Here is a 21,351-nt window from a genome sequence, read left to right as displayed (position 1 = left end):
ACTAAAACTACTGGCTCTTCCCAATATCATTGGCAATTATATCCCAACAGTGTTTGGAAAATGCAGAATACTCATACAAATCTATTCCTCAAATGAAAGGTAAATTCAGCAATATGACATCATATACAGCAGGGCCCTTAAGTAAGTTGTCCATTATTTTGTACTCTTTAAAGTTTAAACCATTCCAAAAAATTCAGTCTTGCCTACCTCTCCTGAAACTGTGTAGAGGGGATTAGTGCGGCCCTCAAGTTGCTGTCGCCCACTCTCTTGGCCTGCCACCAGGTGGCATCGTCCTGGCTCACCACCTGCAGGATGTCCCCCCGCTTGAAAGGAAGTCCTGCCTCCTGGCAGGGCGTGGCCTTGTCCTCAAAGGGGGTGTAGTCAAACAGGGCCTTCAGGTAGACCTAGTACAGGAAGATCAGGGTTCGAATCATGACAGGGGTGCATAGACATTCTAAAGAGAAGAATAGGTGCGTCTCTAACCACAATTAAAATGTCTTATTTGAACTTAAATTTAAGGAGGAGATGCCTTACAAGCCCCTCTTTGCCCCTCTTTTCGTTTGCCTTTTAAACTCTCATCATATTGTTTTGTATTTTCTTGTGTGCCAACAAATAAATAGCATGAGCTGGCAAACACCCAGAAAAAATAGATTTATTTTAGAGGCGCTGACTATATAAACTCCCAGTAATTTATTGGGTAAAGCACCAACGTTTCGGTATCACTGTGCCTTCAAGTTGGTGTTTTACACAATAAATTACTGGGAGTTTATATATCTTTATTTATTTTTTATAGCTGCCAATACATAAATAAAAGCATAACATTCTGGCCATCAATGGCCTTCATAACGTTTTGACTGTCAATGGACTACGAACATTCCTCAGAATGTTCATAGTACATAGAAGTATGCATTGTAATTCTATGGCTGGATACTCGCATAACAAATCAGGGTTGTGTTCAGCAGGGAGAAAACGTTTTCACACCATCTGAACTGGGGCAATAAGAATGTAAAGTTTTGGTGTTCCTCCTCACCTTGCTCTCCTTCAGCCTGTCTTCCTCTGCAACGGCAGGGATGATCTTCAAAGTGATGGAGCCTTGTGACTGGGACTGGTTAAATAAAAGTCAAAAGGATAACGCATGAGGCTAAAATTACCTTGATAATCAATTACTGCAGTTCATTGTCTTCAATGAAAACAATGATAGCCTGTATAGTAGCAAGATTAGAGAGCAATAGAGCAGAGCATTACACCTACCAGAATCTGACTGATCTCATCTGGTCTTTTGTGAATGATCAGGTTTCCGTTGACCTCTCGAAGTTCATCTCCCACATGCACCAGACCTTGAGGCAAGCAGACAGACAAACAGACAGACAAACAGACAGACAAACAGACAGCCATGAAACAACACAAGCAGTACCAGTCAGTCAAATACCAACATGTGCATTTCCATGGCAATGGCAGTAACCAGCTTTGACTGCAACCCCTCTCAGTAATAATCTGCAAAATGCAATCTTGTGACACACGCCTAATCTGAAGGATTTGATGTCTAGTCTATATACAGTAGTGACTAGTTTTATTTCTGTGAGGCCATGACATATAATCCCTTCTCCTATCAGCATTTCAATATTTGTTCAACTTCAAATGTGGGTATAAATCTGAAGTTCTTCTTTCTCTGTCTTCAGAATGGTGTGGTTGAGAGAGACGGATTTGGTGCCTTGAGTCATCCAGTTGACTTAAACCAAGAAGTTTGACTTTTGAGGTGAGAACTTTATGACCACGAATAACTTTCATTATGTTGTAATAGGTTGGGATGCTGATCAACAGACAGGGTTAAGTTGAGTAAAGTGGAACAGTAGTTTCAGCCAGGTCTCGTAGAATAGACGTAACATTGTACATTTAAATCCGGCATACTGAAATTAGTATGCTATGATACGTTTGTTATTGTTAGGTTCTAAATGAACCGTGTAAAAACTCACGGACGATTATTAAAGCTCAAACCAAGTTTATACACTCAAAGTGTCAGACATCTGAACAGACCAAGACATGTTCCCACCAGCACAAGTATATAAACCTAATTTGAATAAAATCACCTCCTTCCCTCTCAACATTACATATTTATTGCAGGAAGTTAAGTGATGGGGGTAATAAACTCCCTTAATCTGACCTGACCTCGGCCCCCACTCCTCACTAATCCACAGCTCTCCACCCTTATCAGTAACTGCAACCATTTGATTGCCTTTCCTTTACTCGGTACATTCCAAGCCCATGGCTCATATCCAATCTTAATTGACTCCACCATACACATTCCTCCTACAGATAATCATTAACTTTTGGTGTCGAAACCAGACTGTGGCCCTTCTCATTTCCATAGGATACCTGATGATGAATAGTATTTCAAGTTTAGAAGTCAGAACCCATCAGTATGTTTACATAAGACAGAAGGTTACTTAAGGCTGGTTGGTCAGGATGGGTGGGCGTATAACGCGAACGTCTAGCAACCCAAAGGTTCCGTGTTTGAATCTCCACACAGACAACTTAAGCATTTTAGCAACTTTCGAACTACTTGCTACTTAAGTTACTTTGCAACTACTTAGCATGTTAGCTAACCATTTAACCTAACTCCTAACACTTTAACCTAACTCCTAACCCTAGCTAACGTTAGCCACCTAGCTAACGTTAGCATTAGCCACCTAGCTAATGTTAGCCACAACAAAATGGAATTAGTAACATATCATACTTTTTGCAAATTCGTTACAAATTGTACGAATTGCAATTTGTAACATATTGTACGAATTGTAATTCGTAACTCATCATAGGATGGACATCCACACATTAATACATACCATACAAAATACTAATACGAATCATACTAATTGGAGTGTCTCGGATTTATATTTACTATGTTACATCTACCCCTGAGTCCAGGTTGGTAGTTTATGAGGGTGGGTATGAATGTGGATGAAAAATGGAGGAGGTAGGGTACTTTGGTGGTGTCGGTATGGGGAAGGATCTAAGATATGGTTGGTACAGTACCATATGAGGGGTAGGGCATTGTTGTGGGGAGTGAGGGTTTGTACTGTGTGTGTGTACACGTGCTTACACATGCTGCTCTCTTACCACTGCGGTCCGCAGCCCCTCCCCTCATGATCCTGGCCACTATTACAGCCCCCGTCACCTCATCTCTGCGGATGGTCGCCCCCTGGAAAATTTCACCAGGTGATACGCTTAATTATAGCTCCCAGACACTTAACTAGGTCACAGACACTTAACCAGCTCGCAGACACTTATCTAGCTCACAGAAGACAATCGCAAAGCATGACACCTACCTTCTTATAGCCTTTCAAATTCTAAATGGTTGAGTATGGTTGTGCGAATTATATTTGAAATGTACCACTGGCCTCTCAAAATGAATTTCCATGAAATGAGGGCCAGAATCTCATGCACCCACAATAAAGTATTGTATCGCATATTATAAGCTAACGTAAATTGTACTGTATATTGTATCATATCACATCATATCGTATCAAGACTCACCAGGGGCTCCTTGTTCTTCACCAACCGAACGATCTTCACAGACTCTTCCTCCAGCTCGTCGTCCACGTCGTCTGGCAGCGGGGGCAACACGGGGTCAAAGTTCTTCTGGGCCACCGTGTCATGGGCTGCCAGGATAGCCTATAGGTCAGAGAGAGACAGACCATAGTGAGATTGGACACATCCTAAACAATGACGATGATAATAAATATTTTGTTCCCACTAAAACTGAGTGGGACAGACAATCCATCAATTCAATGAGCAAAGCACGGAAAGAGAGAAAGGATGAAAGAGAGGCACAAAGAAATTTAGACTGAAGAACCTTGAGAAGAGATTGAAAGAGAGAGACAAATCCCCCCAGGCTATTGTGCAAACGAGCGGGTATAATGAAGATATTACTATACTAATGTCATGAGCTGTGATTTCTTCCCTAGCTGTTGGACATAAAAAGCCAATCAAATTGAGCATAATGACCTTGATTAATGTGACTGAAGAGAACTGTCTGTGGCTGCGTCTGAAATGGCACCCTATTCCCTATGTAGTGCACTACCTTTTCACAATATGTAAGGAATCGGGTGCCATTTGGGACTCAGCCTGTGTCTGGGCTGTAAAAAGGCTTAGTGCTTGCTTTTGATGATGTTGAAGAGATAAAAAAACAAGAGAGAGAGAGAGAGAGAGAGAGAGAGAGAGAGAGAGAGAGAGAGAGGGAGAGAGCAAGAGAGAGACGTGTGTGTGTGTGTGAGACATGTGTACCTTGAGATGAGGAGCGCTCAGAAGCAGAAGCAGTTCCCTCTCATCACCTTCCATCGGTCCATTCTGAATCTCCTCAGCCAACTGTCAACCACAGCATTAGGATGTCATCATAAGTAGGCCTAAGACATATTGCTGGCGACTCAACACATCTGAATCTATCTTCCTCCATCTTCACTGACATTTATTAACTGGGTAGGGGACAGAAAAGTTCCAGGAGGCATCCACCATATCTTCTTCACCTGTCCTGTGTTTTCAACTCAGTGGGTTGTGGATGTACTTACATCCTCTGCCAGACAGGAGGCGCTGTGGAGAACTGGAGTAGGGCTCTGCCGCTCATACTGCCGCAACTTCTCATGGATCTGTGGTACAACACATCAGAGGCTGGTGGGAGGAGCTATAGGAGGACAGGCTCATAGTAATGGCTGAAATGGTATCAAACACATCAAGCATATGGAAACCACGTTTGACTCTGTTCCGTTAATTCAATTCCAGACATTACAATGAGCCCATCCTCCCACCAGCCTTCTCTGCAACACATATATGATGAAGATCAAATTCAGCCTGCCTTGCCTATAAGACCTGAAGACTTAAGTTAGCTCCCAGAGCCTAGGCTATACAGCATTAACACGACTTTGAACCCAGTGGGTTCCATAAGGGGTACAAATCTATAGGGTTGTACCTTCATCAGATACGCCAGGCTCTTCTCGCTGAAGACATCCTTGAGGAACACCAGGTCTTCTTTGTGTTTGGCATCAGGGTGGAGCTGAGAGGTGAGAAGGGCCAGAGTCTCATGCAACCCTACAGTGAGAAAAGCATGATCCCATTACAGGGCAACAGTGGTGGAAAAAGTACCCAATTGTCATACTTGAGTAAAAGTAAAGTTACCTTTAACAGAAAATGACTCAAGTAAAAGTAAAAGTCACCCAGTAAAATTCTACTTGAGTAAAAATCTAAAAGAATTTGGTTTAAAATATACTTAAGTATCAAAAGTAAAAGTATAAATCATTTCAAATTCCTTAAATTAAGCAAACCAGACGGCAATATATATATTTTTTAAAATTTACGGCTAGCCAGGGCCACACTCCAACATTCAGACATAATTTACAAACGAAGCATGTGTGTTTAGTGAGTCTGCCAGATCAGAGGCATTAGAGATGACCAGAGATATTCTCTTGATAAGTGTGTGAATTAGACCATTTTTTGTGTACTGCTAAGCATTCAAAATGTAACGAGTACTTTTGGATATCAAGGAAAATGTATGGAGTAAAAAGTATATTATTTTCTTAAGGAATGTAGTGAAGTAAAAGTAGTCAAATATATAAATAGTAAAGTAAAGTACAGATACCCCAAAAAACTACTTAAGTCAAAATACTTTAAAGTGCTACTTGTGGGTAGCACTGTTAGCCCAGTGCTACCCACAATTAATATTCAAATTAGGGGACAACATAACTCTGTGATTGGCTGGCCCCAAAAAGCTGGTACTAAGTGCACTCTTAGCTCCCAAGTGGCAGGGGGCTTCCGAGTGGCGCAGCGGTCTAAGGCACTACATCTCAGTGCAAGAGGTGACACTACAGTCACTGGTTTAAATCCAGGCTGAATCCCATCCAGCCGGGATTGGGCAGCGCGCAATTAGCCCAGCGTCGTCCGGGTTTGGCTGGGGTAGGCCGTCATTGTAAGTAAGAATTTGTTCTTATCTGACTTGCCAAGTTAAATAAAACGTTTAAATAATGTAGTAACATGAACATTATACATGAGTCTTAGCCATGTGTCTGTCCTTACCTGTGCTTCCAGAGAGGTGAGGCATGGCTTCAATCATTTAGAAGCTGGAAGGGCCACCTAGTGTAGACTCAGGATGGACAGAAAAGGAAGATAGAGTTGCTGGAGCTTCTTTCTCTGCCTCCTTTTTCTTATTATCCAGATTTATACCCCGGTAGTCAAACCTACAGGAAAAAACAACAACAACAAAACAAACTGCTAGCTCTTCTTTATTTAATTAAATTAGATTTTACATACAAAATCAAAGGTATTCATCTCAAAATAGTCTTCATGCAAAACAGAACTTAGATCACTTGATTAAACAAACTTATGGGCTTTCAAATGCAAGCCCTGCTGCTCTCGAATGTGTCTCTCTTAACCTCTTAAATGTAACTAAATGTAATCGAAAATGTAATCTACGTAAACCCCAAAAGTAATTATTGAGCCATTAACAATAGTAATGTTGCGTACTCCAAGAAAGGTAAAAAAAATTGTCATTTATGAGGACCCAAGCTCAAGTACACAGCACAAACATGATGAAAATATGAAATATTTTATATGATGTATTTCCTATTCAACAAAACTGTATGAATTAGGCTTGAAATTACTTATTTTTTTAAATATAGTAAAATTAATTTATAAAACGACTAACTATAATATTTCACCTTCCTGTAAAACACATCATTTGTATATTTAGTGTTAGAGAAAATGTCCATACTTTCTAAAGGTCTCTCTTGATCAAAAAGTCTGCCCCATCGCTGTGAACTTCTCACAGAGCTCAAGCTTGGCTTCCTGAACTTGTTAGGAACTTGCCTTTCATCTTGTCCGTCTATGACAAATGACTGACATTTATGTAGTTCTGTCCTTGAGCTGTTCTTGTCTATTAATGTTTTGTATTATGTCATGTTTTATGTGGACCCCAGGAAGAGTAGCTGCTGCTTTCGCAACAGCTAATGGGAACCTAATAAAATACCTAAAATAACAAATACTAAACAACGTGTTTGTTTAAAATCATTGAATTATTTTAGATTACTGGCTATAAATCGATCCACAGTGCTACAGTGATGAAACCACTCTCTCCTGATGTGTTACGATGTAAGGATTCCAGGCATAAGCGGCGGCAGGTAGCCTAGTGGTTAGAGCATTGGGCCAGTAACCGAAAGTTTGCTAGATCGAATCCCTGAGCTGACAAGGTAAAAACCTGTTGTTCTGCCCCTGAACAAGGCAGTTAACCCACTGTTCCTAGGCCGTTATTGTAAATTAGAATGTGTCGTTAGTAAAAAAAAATAATAATATTCATTGTGGCAATGACGTAGGTTTCAGCCAGGAGTTGATGGACAGTCGGAAGAGCAAATTAAATGGTAGGAGGGACATCCCAGCTTCAAGTGGTGTCAGATTTCACGTTCTGCTTCACATAGGCAGAAGATACATACTCTTGTGTCCATGAGAATCAGGGCTACTGCTCAACGCACATATCGATTTATAAGAAAAAATGTCGATGGGAACCGGTACTCGACCACGCAGGTCCCCAAAACAGGGGACTTTACTTTACAAACCGTTTAAAAAAAAAATCTTAATACTAAGAGTTAAAGGTCCAATGCAGTTGTTTTTAATTTTTTTAATCTCAATATCAAAATCATTTCTGGGTAACAATTTCTTAAGCAAGAATTTTCTAGGACTTTCTGGGAGTGGTCTGAAACTGAAAATTAGATGTTAATGGCAGAGAGGTTTGGAACTCTCTTATTGGTCTAATTTACTGCATGGTGATGTCACAATGGAAGGGCAAAACTCCATCCCACCAAAGCAGGCTGAAATGTCAGGTAGTCTTTGTTAAACAGCTCTTACACTAAAAGGGCATTAGCATTATTTTCACAATTTCACAGTGTTATTTCACCCTCAGTGTGGAAATACATAAAATCACATTTTTGACTGCACTGGGCCTTTAATGTGCTGTGTTCAGTTTCTTGATGAAATGGGGCCAGCAGAGCTGATCGGGAATGGCAAAACTTTCACACCTGTGCACCATTTTACATTTACATTTTAGTCATTTAGCAGATGCTCTTATCCAGAGCGACTTACAGTAGTGAATGCATACATTTCATTTTTTATACTGGCCCCCCGTGGGAATCGAACCCACAACCCTGGCATTGCACACACCATGCTGGCATTGCAAGCACCATGCTCTACCAACTTTGCCTGAGCTACAGGGAAGACTGCACCAATATGGCTAACTGTGGAGTCATGGGAAGTGTAGTGTGGGTTTTCTAAAAGGGAGAGGACAGCGTTTCCCTAAGGCGCACCTGTTGACACTATAGCCTACATAGTTATGGACTTATGATTGAAATGGACATACCAATTAAAATACTGTATAGTACTCACTTCTCATCCCTCACAGGCATAGGCGCACATTAGCTCTGTTTCGATATCCACACTAGCATACTACTTAGAATTAAATAATGTAATGTGCACGCATCCAAAGTAGTATGCTAATATAGACATTGGAGCGTAGCCATTTCCTCACGCGTGACATGGTCAACCTGAGAAATAAGTGTGGGAGATCAGGAAACCCGTACCACCTTCTTTCATGGAAACGTCAGTCCATGCTCCATCATACAGCCTGCAGTGATTGACACTAACAGTGTGTGTGTGTGAGAGAGACACCACCCTGTGCTGAACCAAAGAAAGCAGCTGTAAACGAGACAAAAAACTGTTACTATTCCCTGTTACATATATGGTTGACCTTTCTTATCTGTTAATAATATTTAATTTATTTATTTGATCATTAAAAGTACATTAAAGGCTCGGGTTTACTGCAGTATACCTAAAAAAAAAAAAAAAGTTTCATCCAAACAACATGATAATTGCATGCCTGCACCATACACTGCATCTTACTTTATCTTCTCTGGAAAAACTGTCTGTGTGTTACCCATAAGTTAGGTAACATAGCTTGCATGCTAACATGAAATACAGTAATAAAAGTTTGGAGAACGTTATGGCTAGTGACTACCAGTTGGGGTCAGATTCCTTTTACAGTTTTTCTCAATTGCTAAAACACTAAAACCCATTGGCTGAACAAAGTTCTCAGTTGCCTGGACTCATTTAGCTAATTATGCAGTCTGTTGTCAATACCTTAAACCATTTCACATGGTAAAATACAATTTGCAGATCTCACTTAGACTTTTCAGCAAAACACTAAAAACATTCTCAAAACACATTCTGCACATGTCATCCATACAGGTAAACACAAGTGGCAACAGTCAAATACAAATAGAGAACACATGTCATTGATTGAACACAATCACTCAAAATTGATTTAACCTGTTTCAAATGATGCGACACAACCAATATAAGTCAGTTCAGAGAGCAAACAGGTTGTTGAAGGTGGGAAGGAGAAAGTCTGAGAATGGATAGAAGAAACAATGTGAGAGGACGAGTACGTATGCGAGGTGGGTGACGAGGAGGAAGAGGAGGAGGAGGAGGAGGGCAAGAAAGAGGAAGAGGAGGACAAAGAGTGGAAATATCTGATGAAATTTGAGCAACAGTTATAGACCATGTTCTTGTCCATGGACTGACAATGAGGGAAGCAGGACTTAGAGTGCAACCCAATTTGAGCATATTTTCTGTGTCCACCATAGTAAGGACATTCAGAGAAGAGAACAGGTACAGTATCCTACTGTATTTTTGTAATTGCAAATTTACTGTACTACACTATGCAGCTGTTTCAATAGACATTTGTAAAGTTAATCACTGTATGTATTGTACTGCATGAATATGTTTTGTAACTGCACAACTATTTTTTTGTAGAATTGCAAGGCTGCCACATGCAGGTGGAAGGACAGCTATATTCACTCAGGAGCAAGAATATTTTTTTAGATTAAAAATGTACTTCTCCCTGAGAATTGTATGTTTTGAACAATGTGTTTTCTATTTTTCGGTGTATTGTTTACTGACTGCTTGAGAGTGTATATCATTTTGATCACTTTGTTTATGATTTGAGAGCAGTGTTTGATTTTGAACACAGGTAAAACTGTTTTGAGGCGAATGTTTCATTTTGCGAGAGGAGTCAGAGGTTATGTAAATAGTGCTTGAAGATGAGGTTTTGTGTTTAATATTTTCAGGAAATGGAGCAAGGTTTCAGAAATTGTGTTTTAGCAACTGTAAATTCAGAAGGTAAACTGGCATTTCTCAATGAGAACATTTTGAATTTGAGTGGAATTCCTGAAATGACTGAATTGAAATTGGATTGACCCTAACCATGGTACCTAATTGTTCACCCTTCTCCCACCTAGGAGGAGGAGACAGTACAGGTGCATCAAAACCGGGACCGAGAGTTTGATAAGCAGCTTATAACTTCAGGCCATCATACTGTTAAACAGCCACCACTAGCCGGCCTCCGCCCAGTTCCCTGCCCTGAACCTTAGTAACTTTAACTAGCCGGCTACCACCCGGTAATCTACCCTGCTCCTTAGAGACTGCTTTGCGCTGAGTTGCAGTTCATATAAGGAAGGCAAGTCAATTTAAATAAATAAATTAGATCCTAATCTACGGATTTCACATGACTTGGCAGGGGTGCAGCCATGGGTAGGCCTACAAGGGCATAGCCCCCCCCCCCCCCTTAGACAATCCCACAGGTGACAAAGCGGAATGTGGTGCTGGTGTGGTTACATGTGGTCTGCGTTTGCGAGGCCGGTTGGATGTACTGCCAAATTCTCTAAAATGATGTTGGAGGCAGCTTATGGTAGAAAAATTGACATTCAATTCTCTGGCAACAGCTCTGGTGGACATTCCTGCAGTCAGCATGCCAATTGCACACTCCCTCAAAACTAGACATCTGTGGCATTGTGTTATGTGACAAAACTGCACATTTTAAAGTGGCCTTTTATTGTCCCCAGCACAATGTGCACCTGTGTAATGATTATGCTGTTTAATCAGCTTCTTGATATGCCACACCTGTCAGGTGGATTATCTTGGCGAAGGATAAACGCTCACTAACAGGGACATAAATACATTGAGAGAAATAAGGTTTCTGTTCGTATGAATTTTTTGGGGGATTTTCTATTTCAGCTCATGAAACTTGGGACCAACACTTTACGTGTTGCGTTTATATATTTTTTCAGTGTACACTGTATATACACGGGTATACAGTACATTCAGAAAGTATTCAGACGCCTTTACTTTTTCCACATTTTGTTACGTTACAGCCTTATTCTAAAACTGATTACATTGATGAGGGGGGAAAACAATCTGCACACAATCCACCATAATGACAAAGCAAAACCCATTTTTTCAGAAATGTTTGCATATTTATACAAATAAATAAACGGAAATATCACATTTGCATAAGTATTCTGACCCTTTACTCAGTACTGAGTCTTCTTGGGTATCATGATAAAAGCTTGGCACACCTGTATTTGGGGTGTTTCTCCCATTCTTCTCTGCAGATCCTCTCAAGCTCTGTCAGGTTGGATTGGTAGCATCGCTGCACAACTATTTTCAGGTCTTTCCAGAGATGTTCGATCGGGCTCAAGTCTGGGCTCTGACTAGGCCACTCAAGGGCATTCAGAGACTTGTCCCGAAACCACTCCTGCTTTGTTTTGCATGTGTGCTTATGGTCGTTGTCCTTTTGACAGGTGTACCTTTGACCCAGTCTGAGGTCCTGAGCGCTCTTGAGCAGGTTTTCATCAAGGATCTCTCTGTACTTTGCTCCATTCATCTTCCCCTCAATCCTGACTAGTCTCCTAGTCCCTGCCACTGAAAAACATCCCCACAGAATGATGCTGCCACCACCATGCTTCACCTTAGGGATGGTGCCAGGTTTCCTCCAGACGTGATGCTTGGCATTAATGCCAAAGTGTTCAATCTTGGTTTCATCAGACCAGAGAATCTTATTTCTCCTTTACGTGCCTTTTGGAAAACTCCAAGCGGGCTGTCATGTGCCTTTTACTGAGGAGTGGCTTCTGTCTGGTCCCTCTACCATAAAGGCCTGATTGGTGGAGTGCTGCAGAGATGGTTGTCCTTCTGGAAGGTTCTCCCATCTCCACAGAGGAACTCCGGAGCTCTGTCAAAGTGACCATCGGGTTCTTGTTCACCTCCCTGACCAAAGCCCTTCATCCCCGATTTCTCAGTTTGGCCAGGCGGCCAGCTCTAAGAAGAGTCTTGGTGGTTCTAAACTTCTTCCATTTAAGAATGATGGAGGCCACTGTGTTCTTGGGGACCTTCAATGCTGCAGACAATTTTGGGTACCTTCCCCAGATCTGTGCCAAGACACAACCCTGTCTCGGAACTCTACGGACAATTTATTCGACCTCATGGCTTGTTTTTTTGCTCTGACATGCACTGTCAACTGTGGGATCTTATATAGACAGGTGTGCTTTTCCAAATCACGTCCAATCAATTGAATTTACCACAGGTGGACTCCGATCAAGTTGTAGAAACATCTCAAAGATGGCCGATGGAAACAGGATGCATCTGAGCTCAATTTCAAGTCTCATAACAAAGGGTCTGATTACTTATGTAATTAAGATATGTTTTTTATTTTTAATACATTTGCAAAATTTTCTAAAAACCTGTTTCCGCTTTGTCATTTTGGGGTATTGTGTGTGTGTGTGTGTGTATATATATATATACACACACATCTCAGAACGAAATTGCTCGCGCTGATATTTCGTAATTTCTTTATTAGAACTCGTTTGCTTATTTGTGTATTGTTTAGTAATTGTTATTTACTAGGTATGTTTAATGCACTGTTGGAACTAGAAGCACAAGTATTTTGCTGCACCTGCAATAACGTCTGCAAATTTGTGTACGCCAGTGGAGGCTCCTCAGAGGAGGAAGGGGAGGACCATCTTCCTCAGTGAATTTCATGAAAATCAAAATGTTAAAACATTGAAAAAGTAATCCTTTTTAGATATAACTATACAAAATATGTTCACGTCACCAAATATTTTATTAAAATACACTGTTTTGCAACGAAGGTCTACAGTAGCCTCAACATCACTCTGTAGGGTAGCACCATAGTGTAGCCGGAGGACAGCTAGCTTCCGTCCTCCTCTTGGTACATTGACTTCAATACAAAACCTAGGAGGCTCATGTTTCTCACCCCTTCCATAGACTTACACAGTAATTATGACAACTTCAGGAGGACGTCCTCCAACCTATCAGAGGTCTTGCAACATGAACTGACATGTCCACCCAATCAAAAGATCAGAGAATAAATCTAGTACTGAATGCATAAGCTACAGCCGTGCATAAAATGTGGTGAGTAGTTGACTCAAAGAGAGAGTGACAATAGTTGAACAGTGTTCAACAAATTCATTCCTTCAAAAATGAAGGAGAAGCAAGAGAGTGAGAGAGAATAATTGTTTTTCCACTTTCAGTTTCACTTACTTAGCTAGCAAAGGCTTGTTAGGTTACTCAAACACCCGGCTCAAACAAAGGGATGCTATGTTAGTTAGCTGGCTATGACTGTCTTTAAAAAAAATTATAATAATGTTTTATTTTTATAATGAACACAACAAATACAAAAAACTGAAATATACAAACAAGAGTACATAAACCTAACAGACAGGGGTATTACATATCAAGATACATTTTCAATTTGTTAAATACTTTTATGGTGCGTATTGCTTCATTGTTTATACATTTACTGATCATTTCAAAATAATATTTACATTTTATCTTAAATAATGTGAAGAGGGGTTTGTTCTCTGCCCACTTCATTTTATGGATAAAGAATCTTCCATGAAAGATAAACAAATTAACAATGAAAGGTAAATCAGGGTCCATATCATTCGGATCAAAATAAAACATAACACCAGAGTCATTTCTTAATAGTAATTAATAATCGTTTCTTTTAAAATAAAATCTAACTCACTCCAAAATCTTCTGACATAAGAGCAGTCCCAAAATAAATGGTCAAGAGTTTCTGGGTCACAACCACAAAATACACATTTGTTATCAATAGCTATTTTAAATCTGTGTATAATAAAGGTCTTTACAGGGTAGATTCTATGAATGAGTTTGTATGATACTTCTTTCACCTTATTAGATATACAATATTTACCAGACAACAACAAAACTTTGTTCCAGTTCACTTGTCCTAGGGCTTCATTCCAGTACATTTTAGCAGAGGGAATAGTAACATATTGACATAGTTTCCTTATATACATGTTATTACATTTATAGTTTAAAATGTCAATTCCTTCTAATTCTATTTAGGCTACAAAATCCTCAACAGTTGCACTTGGAGTATTGTTATATTCTCCTAAAAGAAGAATAGCACCTGTAGGGACATCTCTAACAACAATTTGATACTCCTCAGGAGTGAATGTAACATTGTGTGTTTAATAAATTCTGGATAATCATATAGTTGTCCATCATTGTTCAATAATTGTTTAACCCAAATAATGTTGTTGTCAAACCAGTTCTGGAAACAAAAATACTTATTTTTGTATTTTATGTCTTTATTTCTCCAGATTGTATACCTATGTGGGGAAAAATGGTGTTTGTACATGAGGTTCCAAGTTAGAAGTACTTGTTTATGAAAGTTTTCAAGCTTAATAGGGATTTTACCCATATCAAAGTTGCATTTTAGTAAGAATTCTAGACCACCATTCTGTTGGAATATTAAATTAGGGATGATATTCAAAATGCAATCCTTATTTCTAAAATAGTTCTGTATCCATTTAATCTTAAATATTATATTAGAGGTTTTCAAATCCAGAGCATTCAACCCTCCCTCACTTTGAGTACTACATATTACCGCTTTTCTTAAATAATGAGGTATATTCCTCCATATGAAGTTAAATAATTTATTATCAACCATTTTAGTTACTGACAGAGGAACATCCAAGGCAAGGGAGGTATAAACTAATCTGGACAGACCTTCAGATTTTGATAAAAGTACACGTCCAGATAAAAAAAGATCTCTTAATAACCAGGAGTTAAATCTCTTTCCAATTTTCTCTACAATACGAGAGAAATTTAAGTTGGCCCTTTCTTTCTGATCTTTGATAACTTTAATATCAAGATATGTGATCACATCTTTTACAGGGATATTACATACTGAGTTTAAGTCACATCTTTTTAACGCAAATAATTCAAATTTCCTAATATTCAGAGATAAACCTAATACATGTGAGAAGGCATTAATACACTCAATAGCTTTCCTGACTTCATTATGATCTTTCAAAAAAATGTGTGGTCTCGTCAGCCAATTGTGAACCTTTTATCTCTTTGTCTTGTATCTGAATACCCCTAAAACTATCCTTATTTATATGAAGTGCCATAACTTGTGTGACCAATAAAAATAAGAAAGGAGAAATTGGGCATCCTTGTCTAATGTCAAATCTCTGTGGAGTACCATGGGATAATTTAACAGAGCTGTTACTATTATTGTAAAGTGTCTTAATTACACTTTGAAAATTTTGACCAAAACAAAAAAAATCGAAGTCTCAACTGTATCAAATGCCTTGTAAAAGTCTACAAATAAAATAAAGCTATCTTCCATAATGTGCTCATTGTAGTCTATCAAGTCCAAGACTAGTGGAATATTATTACATATATATCTGCCCTTCATAAAACCAGAGTGGGTATCATCAATGATTTGGTCAAGACCTTTTTTAAGTCTTTCTGCAAAGATGGATGGAAGTAGCTTTCCATCATTGTTCATTAATGGTCTCCAATTTTCTAACATCATAGAATCTTTGTTTGGTTTGGGTATTACAGAAAGGAGGCCCTGTGTCATAGAAACAGGCAGGACCCCTAAATCAATTGCCTCCTTAAAAACATTAAATATAAATTCAATAATATCCTCCTGAAAATATTTATAGAATTCACTAATAATGCCATCATTCCCTGGAGATTTGTTCTCTTTTAACTTGCTGCTGGCTATGACTATCCAACATAACACTGGAACTCTTCCAAGTCAAGTTAAGGTAAGCTTCAGGTTTAATTAATTTATTGCCACTGGGGCCCGCCAGTGTAACTGCTTACTAACGTTACTGCATGATTGTAGTGGGTTTACTAACGCATTAGTTCTATTAGCTATGTTGACTAAGACGTTACTTTAGCTAATATGGGGACAATGATGTAGGCTGTGTGTAGCGGTTATGACATGGTTTGACAAGTCCACAAATTAAGGGAAAAGGTGAGAGGAGGAGAGTGCATAGAGGCTAGAATGAATACAACGTGGCTGCTATGAAAGTGAACTGTGTTTATGCGTGATCAAGGGTGTATACATTCCACCGAATCTGTTGAAAAACGTTTCTTAAATGGAAGAAAACGAAACAGGGACAAAAATACCAGAATTTGTCCAATAGAAACTCTTGTTTGCAACTGTTGGACTAATTACACCCTAGATAAGCTAGATGCAGGCAAGAGTGTGCAAGGCGGTATTGAATGTGTCACTGTCTGTCCATGTGTCACTGTCATCTCAAATGTTTCTCTCGACCTGTGTGCACCTACATTGTAAACTTTCATTCATAGGCTAGGTTGTAGCATCCTCATGATGGGCACAGGGAAAATTAGAGTATCATGTAGTAGCCTAAACCTAGCGATGTTACTTTGAACTGGGTGAATGGAATATGAATGACAGTCATCCAACATGCTGTAGTAGAAATAAGGTCATGCTCATGAAAGAAAATATCATCCTCCCTCATCATAAACGGAACTGACCGCCACTGGTGTACGCGACCAATAAACTTTGATTTGATACTTCTATTCCTAGAAGAGGTAACAAATCACTCTGCGCCTACCAATGACATGCTAGAGAGTATAATAAAAACGGTCATGGTTGCCTTAGGAAGAGGTCTTCAGGGATGGAAAATAAATTAATATGGCTATTTACACTTCAACAAAAAGCCATGTCTTTTCCAATCTAGACAGTCCATTTCTATCTGAATAAACCAGGCCATGACGCCCTGACATCTCTGCTCAGGAAATCTCTGGTCCTCATCAGTAATTTCTACAGATTGCCTCCCTCTCAAGCCCCCTCTTACTCGGTCATGGCTAGAAGGGATCCAGCTTTTGTCAGAATAACGTCAGATTTGACTTTTCGTAGCAGGTTAGAATTTACGCAGCAGGATAGGAAAATGAATGTAGCATGTTATGAGAATTAGGACAAGTTTAGGGAAGGGTTAGGGTTAGCTAAAATGCTAAACATTCAACTTTTGATATTAATTTGACAAAAGCTGGATCCCTTCTCTCCCCTCAATTCGCCCTCTCCATCCCTCTTCGTTACCTCCCAACCCATCTCTCTATCCCTCCCTCCCTCCTATCCCTCCTTCATCCTCCCCATCCCTCTTCTCTCCCTACATCTCCTCCCTACCCCTCTCCCTCTTACCCTTATTTCATGCCCATATATTTCCCTCTCTCTTACTCCCTCCCATCCTCTCTGCCCTTCCCCCACTACCTTCTTTCTCTCCCTCGCCATCTTCTCTGTCCATCCCCTACAATCCTCCAGCCCTCCCCTCTCCAGGACTCTGATAACAAGCAGTGGAGGAGAGCTTAGAGTGGACAGCCTTCTCCCACTGACATTTGTCTGCCTGCCACTGAACAATATGACATTTCTTACTGGCTATATGGTCCAGGACAAGAGGAATGCCTTTGGTAGTACTTTCTAATACAGAGTGGTCTATAGAATAGTAGTGGGACTACAATCTGTTAGTACCATCTGTGGCATGGTACTCTGTTACATGCACACTATACTATATTGCTGCACACAGTACTTTTGTAGTGAGGGTGGTGAGAGGATTATCATCTGGTCCAGAAGACTAAGCATTAGACAAAGAGGTCTGTACTTTTAGCCAAGTCCCTAAGCATCGGGCTAATGGACATGGTTGCAACAGTGTTAAAAGCTAAAATCGTTGTCTGTTTGAACTTCAGAGACCTAAATGATAAGCAGTGTGAACAGATTTGAAAGAGATCGTTAAGATATTTTCTTCAAATCTGTTATAGCTCACTCCTGTAGTACCGGTCTTGTGTCTCAGGACCACATCAGCCTATAAGCATTAGCTCTGACACAAGTCTTCAGGTCTCAAGCAAGGTTACTCATCATTACGTTGCGTAGACATACAATAGCCTTTCACAGTGCCTGTCTCTATGACAGATGGTGAACCCCCTCAGCTATGCTACCGAAGGTCACAGTATCATATTTATTTGACATTTTAGTCATTTAGCAGGCGCTCTTATCCAGAGCGACTTACAGTAGTGAATGCATACATTTCATACATTTTTTCTCTGTACTGGTCCCCCGTGGGAATCGAACCCACAACCCTGGCGTTGCAAACACCATGCTCTACCAACTGAGCCACACGGGACCGTATGATACCACGGTCTTCATTCAGCAGATTGTGACCCCTTGTTGTTGACCTCTCCCTCTCTCTCTCGCTCCTCCACCTCTCTCCATTCCCCATCTCTCTGTCAATGCCAAGGGTGGTGTCACGCACAAACACACATACACTCTCCTCTTTTTCCTCTCTCTCGCCATCCCTTTCTCTCTCCCTCACCACCTGTTTGCCTGCCTGTGGAGTCGGATGAAGAGTGGATGATTTATCTGTTGTTGTGGGTGATGCCAGAGAGGGGGAAGGCAAGGTCACTCAAAACACAGACCTGGCACCATCTGCCCTTCTACCCAGTGTGTGTGTGTGTTGGTGCGTGACACAGCCAATGGCCTCACCTGTTATCCTTAAGTAAAGGTTGACTGCCTGGTCTGCAAACAAACCTATTTCCTCTGTCCCTTAAAGTGTCTGAAAAGCAACGAGTTGGTGTAAGCAATGTGATGGCTTATGGCAAGTGGTTTCAAAATATGCTGTAGTATTTAAAAAAGAAATACCGTGAGATGACCAGATCACTCTAAGTTCATGTATTGAATCATTCCAGGCCAAAGAGAGCAGGGGCGGTCATGCAAGGTAAGAATGCAATGTGTGTCCTTGCCATTCCATTAGTCTGAGAAGTTGACTTTGCATTAACACAACACACCCCCCCCACAGAACACAAAGACATACTAAATGTATCATTCAACCTACAGTTCCATGGCATTCAATGCTACCTCTAATACCAAATCAAACATAAAGCAGCTATAGCAAACTAAATAGATTGGATTTAAAGACTACATATGGCAATCTATAAACCCACTCCACTTGTTTTTGTAAAAATCTAGCATTTGGAGAATCCTAGCAGGTTTCACAAGAACACACTCGAGGCTGAGCATCCCTGCAGCTTTCACATAAATGTGCACACACGTTGTATCCCTCAATCTCTTTAATTGCTCAATCCTTCCCTCCCGCTGAGACAACGTCTGCCAGAATAACTATAAATGAAACCGAATAAGATCCCTACCTTATTCATGCTCTGCTCTGTCTGTGGTGTGTATCTGTGTGGGCGTGTGTGCATTGGCAATCCCTCCTTTTACTCCTTTGGGTTGGTGCCTAGCGATGTGTCTTGATTCCTGTGTAAACCTGCCATTAGCTTCCCTGCTAGCTGTATCACTCTCTCCTCCTCCTCCTCACACAGACACGCGTGCAGCACTGCACTTCTCTGGTCCTCGCCTTTCTATCTCTCGCTCAGTCTCCTCCCTCCCCCTCTCTGTCTATCTTCATTATATCACTCACGCCGTTCCTCTCTCTCGCCCCCTCTCTCTCACACACATACAGACTCATGGATGCAGGATCTGTGGTCCACCCCTTTCCTCTCTCTCTTTCTCTAGCTGCTTCACCAATGCTGCTGATTGGGACATGCTTGAGCTGATAAGCAGATTTGACATGTGGGGGTAGTAGAACTAAAACATGCCTATGAATCATTATGGGGTGGCAGGTTGCCTGGCGGTTAAGAGTGTTGGGCCAGTAGCTGAAAGGCCGCTGGTTCGAATCCCAAGCAGACTAGGTGAAAGATCTGTCTATGTGCCCTTGAGCAAGGCACTTTACCCTAATTGCTCCTGTAAATCGATCTGGATAAGAGTGTCTGCTAAATGACACACTTGGAAAAATGGGTTCCAAAAGGGTTCTTCGGCTCTCTATAGGGAGAACCTTTTTGGTTCCAGGTAGAACCCTCTGGAAAGGGTTCTACATTTGAACCACAAAGGGTTCTACGGCCGGGGTCCGGAAATAAAAAGGGTTCTTCAAAGGGTTCTCCTATGGGGACAGCCTAAATACCCTTTTAGGTTCTAGATAGCACCCTTTTGGTTCTAAATTTACCAGTCCCCCTACTTCACTCCTTTTCTGCCCCATCCCTCCACTCTTCCATCACCGCACCATCACTCCACTTATCCCTTAACCAACCACTCTGTCCTCCATCTACTCTCTCTCTCTCTTTTAGTGCCCTACAGTCATAGGAGAACCCTTTGAAGAACCCTTTGTGGTTCCTGGTATAATTTTTGGGGGTTCCAGGTAGAACCCTTTCCACAGAGGGTGCTACATGGAACCAAATAGGGTTCTACTTGGAACCAAAAGGGGTTCTCCTATGGGGACAGTCGAAGAACCCTTTTGGAGTGTAGTTACAGTCCACTCAGTCAAAGGGGAAGCCTTGATGTAATAAGACATTTATGATGGCAGGATGAGAGGAGGGAAAGGTAGAGGAGGACAGGGGAGGAGAGGTGAGAAGAGGAAAGGAAGGTAGTTGCAAAGTGCTGTAGTCATTTTTTTTGTTACCCCATCAGTAATCATTAAGGCGTGGCTATGTGGTTAGTGTAGGGCTGTAGGCTTTTATGGCTGAACAGGGAGCACAGCAGCCAAGTTCAGTGGGTCACAGCAAACACTACATGGGAATTAGGGTCATCCTACTCAGATGATACCAGTGTGAGTCTCTATGCTGATTGCTTGGCAAATATGTGTGGAGTGGACAGATACAAACACAAAAAAGGGATGCAGAGAATTTGGAGAGGGGAAGGAGAGAGAGGGAGAGAGTATATATGTATATGTAGCCTACTGTATTGTGGTGGCCAATGTCATTGTTAATACTAACATAATTACCATCCATATTGTCCTTCATCCAAACAATTCATTTTTGGTCAGATTATTACACTTTTATTTATCTCATAATCAGGGCCCTGTGTTTTGGATCATGTCACATGACCTGGATTTTTAAAGCCTTTTCTAGAAATTAGAATTATACCAAAAATGAAAGAAATTGTCTGAGGATGGTGCTGGACCATCTGACATAAAAAAAAGGGGACAGTTTGATGAAAAAGCTTTAAATAAAGTTTAAAATTCAGGTCGTGTGACATTATTAAGCAATACACAGGGCCCTACTCATAATAGATAGGATGAAGAAATCGAAGGCCTGGTTGCCAAGGTTCATCTCCAAGAACACTTATGAAAC

At 40.6% G+C, this 21,351-nt stretch overlaps 1 protein-coding gene across 1 annotated transcript in view; it reads right to left on the bottom strand.

Moving 5' to 3' along the window:
• Positions 1-20,059, bottom strand: part of mpp3b (MAGUK p55 scaffold protein 3b) — a 31,297-nt gene extending 11,238 nt beyond the window's left edge. The window contains exons 1-10 of the mRNA XM_014158647.3: positions 19,375-20,059; positions 6,061-6,221; positions 4,961-5,079; positions 4,563-4,640; positions 4,282-4,362; positions 3,532-3,669; positions 3,115-3,196; positions 1,252-1,337; positions 1,031-1,105; positions 208-404 (exon numbers count right to left, since the gene is read on the bottom strand). Of these exons, the coding sequence (XP_014014122.1) occupies positions 208-404; positions 1,031-1,105; positions 1,252-1,337; positions 3,115-3,196; positions 3,532-3,669; positions 4,282-4,362; positions 4,563-4,640; positions 4,961-5,079; positions 6,061-6,097 (893 nt within the window). The 5' untranslated portion in view covers positions 6,098-6,221; positions 19,375-20,059. The remainder of the gene's footprint in view (positions 1-207; positions 405-1,030; positions 1,106-1,251; positions 1,338-3,114; positions 3,197-3,531; positions 3,670-4,281; positions 4,363-4,562; positions 4,641-4,960; positions 5,080-6,060; positions 6,222-19,374) is intronic.
• Positions 20,060-21,351: the final 1,292 nt, after the last annotated feature.

This window comes from Salmo salar, chromosome 19 (genome assembly GCF_965601325.2).
Source record: "Salmo salar chromosome 19, fSalSal1, whole genome shotgun sequence".
NCBI lineage: Eukaryota > Metazoa > Chordata > Actinopteri > Salmoniformes > Salmonidae > Salmo > Salmo salar.
The sequence above is the reverse complement of the archived record's forward strand: the minus strand, read 5'-3'. Positions and strand labels throughout refer to the sequence as shown.